The 9,257-nt window shown below is 39.0% G+C and overlaps 1 protein-coding gene across 1 annotated transcript in view; it reads left to right on the top strand.

Moving 5' to 3' along the window:
• The first annotated feature begins 2,035 nt into the window (after nucleotides 1–2,035).
• LOC139415556 (gamma-aminobutyric acid receptor subunit rho-1-like) overlaps nucleotides 2,036–9,257 on the top strand; it is a 30,664-nt gene continuing 23,442 nt past the window's right edge. The window contains exon 1 of the mRNA XM_071163665.1: nucleotides 2,036–2,189. Within this exon, the coding sequence (XP_071019766.1) occupies nucleotides 2,083–2,189 (107 nt within the window). The 5' untranslated portion in view covers nucleotides 2,036–2,082. The remainder of the gene's footprint in view (nucleotides 2,190–9,257) is intronic.

Genomic DNA, 9,257 nt, shown 5'->3' with positions numbered 1-9,257 from the left:
ACTGTGGGAAGCATTGGAATCAACACAGCCAGCATACCTGTGGAACATTTTCAACACCTTGTAGAGTCCATGCCCTGAAGAATTGAGGCTGTTCTGAGGGCAAAAGGGGGTGCAACTCAATATTATTAGATAGGTGTTCCTAACAACATTTTATTACACATATAAAAATTTATGAATTAAAAATATGGGAACAGTAATGTTACATGCAATAATTTCTAGTGAATTAACACAAATGTGAAAAATGTGTGGATATAGCATTTTGGAAATAAACTCTTCAGGAAGTGTTCCTCTAATGTCTGAAGGAGACATGAAATTGTTGAAGGGTCTGTTTAAGCTTATCAGCATTAATGTTTGATCAGTTTATCACCAAGAAGAGAAAAGTATACATGGATCAGTAAAGAGAATTACAACACAGTTACATTGCACACAAACACTATGATCGCTGCTTGACTAACCAGCTGTCGCTCACAGGGACCTTCATTGTCATCAATTGTCACACATTTAATGTATTCTTCTATGTCCTTCACCTAAACATAATATATCATTAATAATCGGGTGTTCGCAGGCGAGAATACAATCAGGAAAGGCTAGCCCTCATGGGAAGCAGTTGAGGGTAAATCTCCTAGCCTGCAGTAGAAGCACAACTGACAACAACACAAAGCCAGCCAAGCCCAATGGCCCCCACAGACACACAGGCCAACAGATTACTCAGAACACACTACTAAAATGAGCTCAAATGATAGAATGAGCATAGGAACAATAGGGGGAAAAAATAGTAGGCTATAAACATCTCAATGGTAGGCATTAAGAAATGTACTACCTGATTGTCAAGCCATCGCTAGTGTTGTCAGGTCTTACAAAACATCTAAGTCGGTCTTATATCAAGAATAAACAGGAACGTTGTCCAGAGGCAATCTAGAAGCTGGAAGGTTGCTGGGTCAAGTCCCGAGCTGGGCAATGAAAAGTGGGAACTGAACTAACAACCGGAAGGATGCTGGTTTCAGATCTACTAACATTGTGACCTTGAGTAAGGCACATAAACCCTAAACTGCTCATGAGGTGCTGTACTGTGACTGACCCTGTCCATCTCCCAAAATGTGTCTTGTGTTTGTTTCTAGGGGGATTGGGAGGAGACCAAAATACACATTTCCTTTGTGAGATGGACAATAACTTTCTCTTCTCCTGTCTTCTATTGAAGTCAACAGAGCCATGACATTGTGCTCCTCTCACTACTGGAAATAGCTTTTGGATTTACTTAAAAAGAAATCAGGAATGATTGTGGTGACAGTTATGTTTGTGCTGGTGTTTCATGCAGCAGCATACAGCTCTGTTTAGCCTTGTGAAAACTATATTCGATGTGGGCTGCTAATGTAGCCTACCCATAGATTACACAATGTAGTAATTGCAATGTTTTAGCATCTACATTACAACGCATTAATGTTATTTGACTAGAGGCTGCTGTCAATATGGTATTATGAAAAACAACGAGTGGACATTGTTGTGAAAACAATGAATAGTGAATAGCCATTGTTTAAACAGATAGATTGTTATAGGATTTACTTTATGAAATACTTTTGGTAGAGTGTATGTTCCTTAGCCACGTGTTCTGAGGCAGTCCAGCCCACATGATCATGTTCAATAATTCCCGCCCTATAGCCTAACAATATCATATCATGTGCTCAAATACGTAACTATCTTTAGGCTAGGGTGTAGGGACGGGAATCTATCATTTCTGAGAACTGCACTCACCTTTTAACCTGGCAAACGGAATCCGCTCTTGACAGACGGAAAACAGGGCGTAGGCTATATGCTCACATATACTGATAGGGAGAGAATCCGAGCCATCTGACGTGGAAGGATTTATAGGTTTAGACGAAATTGCTTTCCGACAGTGAGATCAAATACAGTGGCATGTTTCAGTGTGTATATGTATGTGTCTGTAGTATTTCACATTGATTTGGCGCGAACGGTAGCCTACCAAGGATCATGCCCGAGGCACGTAAAACGTTTTCACTGTAGCCTTTATTTTCTGAAACTGGACTTTTGGACAACTGGGTCCAGAACGCTGTCAGTGTGGAAATTATGTCCACGGATGTCCTACTTCTTCTGCTACTTGTCTGGATGGTCGGTGCTTCTGGGAGGTCAATTGGTCCGAGGGGACACGTGCGCCAGACCTACAGCCAAATCAGGTAGCCTACAATACTTAGGCTTTAAATGATTGAGTGTAGATGTGAGTGAAATGATCAAAATGTCAAGATGTGCATTGAGATGCCTAGGATCTATAAGCTAATGAATTCGGAGAAACATGCTCTTGCTTCTTGTGAAAGTTGTAATTGCGTCAACCTGTGCTGTGGGTAGGCCTATTATTGGCGGGTATAGGCTGAACGACAATCGATAAAAAGCGCGGGAGGACTGTAATGAATTTATGTGCTATCAGTGACGCTCAAGATGACAATCACTTGCGCTGCACTGTTGGAACAGCATGCCCTTTATATTTGATTTAAGGTAACTGTCCAGTGTTTACAGATTTCTATTAAATGTGACCTATAATTAATTACAATAGTGAAATACTTTTGTTGTTATAATTAAGTACGTTCAAAAGCTGCTTTTTCTGTGTTTTGAATAGTTTCAGCATAACCCAACAACAGACTGGTGTGGGCATATACCGGTCATTGAACCCCCTAGAGTAGATGTCCATTTGCCCCTCGAAAATCGAATTATCATAAAACAAAAGTCACCATCAAAATGAATGTTTTTTGCACGGGATGCTTCTCAATCCACCGCATCCGCAAATGTCGGCCTTGTTCACGAAAAACGTCTAGGAGCGTATGAACTGTTTGGGCTACAAACTAATATGACCCGTCTATGGGAAGATGAGACTCCCATGAACACATTCATGTGGGTTGTTTTGCTCTAGGCCCACAAGCCTCACAAAACTTGTCTGAAGGTAGCCCAGTACCAGTTAAAAAAATTAATGGAAGTATATATGGAAGTACTTTAGGGATTAAATATGGGTAGAAAATGAAATAAATAAATAAAAATCCTGGTCTAAAAGCAGTAGGGCCAAATTCAATGTTTCATCAAATATATTTTATATATGTTCTCTTTACAGGGATCCTACAATTCTAAATCAAATAGCGAAATTATCCTTTGTGTGACCATCTTAAAATATATTTTATATATATATATATATATATATATATATATATATATTATTTGGCAAGTCAGTTAAGAACAAATTCTTATTTACAATGAATGACAGCCTACCGGTTACCTGTCTTGTTCAGGGGCAGAACGGTAGAATATTTTACCTTGTCAGCTCAGGATTCAATCCAGCAACCTTTCGGTTACTGACCCAATGCTCTAAGCACTAGGCTACCTGCCGCCCCAATTACGTAGGTTAGCTTAGTAGAAACCCGGCACCTGGCCATTAGAAGTTTTTTAAATATTAATGTGAGTAGACCACTGATTGGCCAGCTCAGCCATTGAGGCAGGATGACATCATTCTCTATGTGGAAATAGCAGGCATTTTTAATGTTTGAGATACAAGTTTGAGGTGGGTTTTTTAGTGGGTTTTTAATCCAATTTATGCTTTGGCCACAGTTATGAGTATAAGATGAGTCAACAACGTTATTTAGGTAACAGAACATTTAACTTTTTTCTGTAATTCTTCCAAGGACTACTCTATATAACCATAGATCTACATAACTAGATGAAAAAATACCTGAATTACCAGACGTTATCATTTTTGAAGGGAATATTTATAAAAATGTCAGTATTTAATAATTCTGTATTATGCTATGTATTTTATGTGCCAGTCTGTATTGTTTAGGTGGCTTGGATGGAATGCTAATGCTTGATACAGTATAGAGGGGATTGTTGGTGACAAGGTGACAGTTCGTGGTTAGAAAAATCACTTACTCAGATTACGTAATCTGTGCTATTTTGTTTATTGTTATTGTTGTGGCTTTGCTGCCTGGAGGTTATTTGATTGGAAAGCAAAAGAGCAAAATCCCAGTGTAATTAAAAGTGATTTTTAATACATCAATGATGTCACCGTCTAGATTGGTTGATTTTATAGATTGGGAATTAGCTCCATTTGTGCTGCATACAGTATGTCATAGTCTATACACTCTTGCAGAATAGCAGTGCTTGCCGCAGCTTCAACTTGACTAAAGAGAATAAGCTTATTCCTACAGTGCTTCTTCACCATGCTCTGAACCCCTACTTCACATCAATGGTGGGCACTGTCAGGGCAAGCTGGGTACATACAGGAACTTAGTGCCCCAGGAATATTGAGAGAGCAGGTGTTCTGATTACATCAGTGACCTCGAGGTCCAGAAACTGATATTGGTCGCAGCACATTTAGCCATCACCATGGCTTTTTACCAGTGCTTGTCCAGGCCAATCACATCGCAACACATCTAAGTCCACCTCTCAAGCTGCAACAAAATACATGAATCATTGGGTCATATTGACCCAATGTATTCAAACAGGCATTATCTGTGTGTCTTGCACTGTATTGCACAAATTACATTGCACAAATGAGGGCCCATAGTACACTGTAATCTCTATAACCACTATGTTTAAAGTAGCGATGATCTCCTGTATCCCTCAAAGCTCCAATTGCTTTGATCCTTGAACCTTAGTTTAGTTATAAAACCAAACTACATTTCTTAATGCTGTCCTTTCACCAAATTTCTATATAGCTGCTTTTCTCACTGTTTTATGTTGTCTAATGCTGAGAGCAAAAACATCAAATTTTGGTCCTTTTGCATAATCATTAGCCTGTTTTTTGTGTGTTTGTTGTGAGGGGGCTGGGGGGATAAATGTTGTACTCATTTAGACCTCGGATTGGATGTGTTTATTTTAGTTCCCAGATATTGCATCGATTCAAATAACCAACTCATCATCAAGCTTTGATTATTTGAATCAGCTGTGTAATGCTAGGCCGAAAAACAAAACGTGCATCTAGGGAGGGCCCCAGGGAGGGCCCCAGGGAGGGCCCCAGGGCCGAGTTTGAAAAACCCTGGTTTAACGGTTGACATATGGCACAGAACGGCCCAAGTTCGGGAAACCCTGTGTTAAATCACAAATGGATATGCTGACCTCACCCTTCTGCTGATGGGCCAATCCCGTATGACAATAGAAGGGCATGGGAACTCTGATCATCATTGAAGACCATAGCATTACCAATTCAGTCAGTGCCTGCCTATAACAATTGAATCATCGATACTGTAATGCCCAGGGGCATTTGCTGAGAGTGTTGAGATTAAGTTGCTTTTCCTCAGAATTTCTCTTTGTGACACCCAGTGTACACCTTCTTCCTTTACTTGACTTTAAAATACCTAGAGAGGATCATAGTCCCAACATTAATCATGTCTGACCCTGTGAGAAGAATATGTCATTGTTTTACTCAAACTGTATATGTTTGTGACGATTCCAGTGGATTTGAACAGCACGATTTCCACTCAGGATGCATGATGTTTGAAGCATGATTTGACCATTTTTAGCCAAATAGGAAAAGAAGTTGCACATCTTTAGATTTTTAGGTCAACCAGATTTGGGTAGGTAGGTCACCCGTAATTTTCTCTGCTTGCCATCAGAGTTCTTTCAGAGTAATGCCTTTTCCTAGGTGTTACTGCACTGTTGGAGCGAGAAGCACAAGCATTTCGCCACACCTGCGATAACATCTGCAAATCTATGTACGTGACCAATAAACGCTGATTTGATTTTTAACACCGCTTTAGATTTGTTTTTACAGTCTGACAGATGTTTTATTATAGTTGCCAAGATAATTTTGCTTGGTATGTTTATCATTTTGAGTGTGTATATAGGCATAAAGGGCTTTTGTTACTCTATACTGATATCAAACTATGTTGTTGAAGGGACTCTACAAATAAGATTGTCTTACATTGGATATTCATTGCAAATCATAAATGGACAAAAACAGTCAAGCTTTGACTTGACACATTCTAAAGCCATTCAAAAATCATCTGCAAACTGAATTTGCTTACTGTCATTCTGAAACGAATTTACATAATAAAAAACATTTTTTATGAAACTTGTATGTCATGAGAGAATCATATCATAATTCCCAGATTAAGATATATTTATAGAAACAAAGATTACATCAGTGAATCCCTCCCTGCTAAAGCAGTGACTGCTCTAATAGCCTGGTGAATATTCTCCTAAAGTGCTTTTAACCTGCGCAGATAGAGCTTTTAATCTGCAGACTCATAAATGGTGCTGAGTAGTCCTAGCAGCTGCCTGGACTAAACTAACACTGCACAACTGGGCAAGAGGACAAGTACATTAGAGTGTCTAGTTTGTAAACAGACGCCTCACAAGTCCTCAACTGGCAGCTTTATTAAATAGTACCCGCAAAACACCAGTCTAAACAGTGAAGAGGCGACTCCAGGATGCTGACCTTCTAGGCAGAGTTGAAAAGAAAAAGCCATATCTCAGAGACTGGTGTTTTGTGGGTACTATTTAATGAAGCTGCCAGTTGAGGACTTGTGAGGCGTCTGTTTCTCAAACTAGACACTCTAATATACTTGTCCTCTTGCTCAGTTGTGCACCGTGGCCTCCCACTGCTCTTTCTATTCTGGTTAGAGACAGTTTGCGCTGTTCTGTGAAGGGAGTAGTACACAGCGTTTTATGAGATCTTTAGTTTCTTGGCAATTTCTCGCATGGAACATTTCTCAGAACAAGAATAGACTGACGAGGTTCAGAAGAAAGGAATTTGTTTCTGGCTATTTTGAGCTTGTAATCAAACCCACAAATGCTGATGCTCCAGATACTCAACAAGTCTAAAGAAGGCCAGTTAAATTGCTTCTTTAATGAGCACAACAGTTTTCAGCTGTGCTAACATACTTGCAAAAGGGTTTTCTAATGATCAATTAGCCTTTTAATATTATAAACTCGGTTTAGTTAACACAACATGCATTTGTAACACAAGAGTGATGGTTACTGATAATGGGCCTCTGTACGCCTACAGTATGTAGATATTCCATAAACAATCAGCCGTTTCCAGCTACAATAGTCATTTACAACATTAACAATGTCTACACTGTATTTCTGATTAATTTGATGTTATTTTAATGGACAAAAAATGTGTTTTTCTTTCCAAAAAAATGACATTTCTAAGTGACCCCAAACTTTTCAACGATAGTGTATATATTAATGTTGTTTCCCAAATAGCACCCTATTATTCCCTGTATGAGTGGTGTAAATTGCTGTCTGACATAAAACTATTTGAAAAAAAACAACATTTAACTACATCATGATATTATCAATCATTCCAAGGCAATAACAAACACATTGTTAAATGAATATAGTACAAAGTCATTGTTTATATACATGTTTCTATTGAGAGGTGGCTGTCCCACTTTCTGACTCCTAAACATCATGTTTGAAAATAAATAATTTGTCATTTTTGAAACATTATTACTTGAATCGAACATCTTGAGTTGTTCTATTATTACTTAGAAAGATACTGATATATTTGAGTTAAAAAAAAAAAATGTAAACATCTTTCTCAAAAAAATGCTGTCCCACCTTGGATGTCACTACCGAAACACCTAAAAAGACTGCAAAATGAATGTGCATTAAGCCGCATTGCAGAATGAATGTGCCTTAGCCACAGCCCTACAAATATCACCTGGTGATGGGATTGCACCCCTCTCCAGCATGGCTACATAGTGAGTAGTCTGTCTTCAAACATCTTCACGTATTTTTAAGAAGTGTCACTACTGAACACCACGGGGGACCAGTAAGAAAAAGTATGAAAATGTATGTACTCACTCTGGATAAGAGTGTTTTCTAAATGACTCCAATGTAAAAATATATGGTTTGGCTGGGATCTGTCCAAATTAAAGCTAGCCAGCCAAATTCTAGCTATAGGGATTCATGAACTTCTTCGGGATCAGTGTCCCTTCCACGGGGCGGTTGAGCTAGCATAGGCTAATGCAATTAGCATGAGGTTGTAAATAACAAGAACATTTCACATGACATAGACATATCTGATATTGGCAGAAAGCTTAAATTCTTGTTAATCTAACTGCACTGTTCAATTTACAGTAGCTATTACAGTGAAATAATACCATGCTATTGTTTGAGGAGAGTGCACAATTTTGAACATGAAAAGTTATTAATAAACAAATTAGGCATATTTGGGCAGTCTTGATACAAAATGTTGAACATAAATGCAATGGTTCATTGGATCAGTCTAAAACTTTGCACATACACTGCTGCCATCTAGTGGTCAAAATCCACATTGCACCTGGGCTGGAATAATACATTATGGCCTTTCTCTTGCATTTCAAATATGATGGTACAAAAAATACAAAGTAACGGTTGGTTTTTTCTTTGTATTATCTTTTACCAGATCTATTGCGTTATTCTCCTACATTCCTTTCGCATTTCCACAAACTTCAAAGTGTTTCCTTTCAAATGGTCCAAGAATATGCATATCCTTGCTTCAGGGCCTGAGCTACAGGCAGTTAGATTTGGGTATGTAATTTTAGGCGAAAATGGGAAAAAAGGTGCAGATCTTTAAATAGACCCATGGGGCGGCACACAATTGGCCCAGCGTCGTCCGGGCTAGGGGAGGTTTTGGCCGGCAGGGATGTTCCTGTCTCATTGCACACTTGCGACTCCTGTGGCAGGCCGGGCGCAATTGCTTCCTCTGACACGGCTGGCTTCTGGGTTAAGTGGGCGTTGTGTCAAGAAGCAGTGTGGCTTGACTGGGTTGTGTTTAGGACGACGCACGGCTCTCGACCTTCGCCTCTCCTACGGGAGTTGCAGCAATGGGACAGGACTGTAACTACCAATTGGATACCATGAAATTGGGGAGAAAAAGGGGGTAAAAAAAATAAAATAAATACGTCTAAATTGTCCAAACCGAAATGGTCACAACCGAAACAATTGACAACATAGAAATATAAAGAGCCCAAACGTTGACACATGTCTTTAATGTACTGTCCTGTACTTTTTTGCATTGTACTGTACCCTACTGTACCCTACTCTACTGTACTCTACTGTACTGTACTATTACTGTATTACATAACTTTACTCAAGTTTCTTTTTTTAAAATAAGATAAATGGATTATGTTTTAAATTATCATAAAAGTGTGGTAAATATGTACATTATCCTGTTTCAAAAATATTTTGTTAAAAACAAGCTGTTCAGGTACTTACTGCTTTGCAACCTCAGTGACTGCCGGCAGCAGCAGCTCCGCCTCCGTGGGCTCATA

This window comes from Oncorhynchus clarkii, chromosome 8, assembly GCF_045791955.1.
Source record: "Oncorhynchus clarkii lewisi isolate Uvic-CL-2024 chromosome 8, UVic_Ocla_1.0, whole genome shotgun sequence".
NCBI lineage: Eukaryota > Metazoa > Chordata > Actinopteri > Salmoniformes > Salmonidae > Oncorhynchus > Oncorhynchus clarkii.
This window is presented reverse-complemented; position numbering and strand designations above follow the sequence as displayed.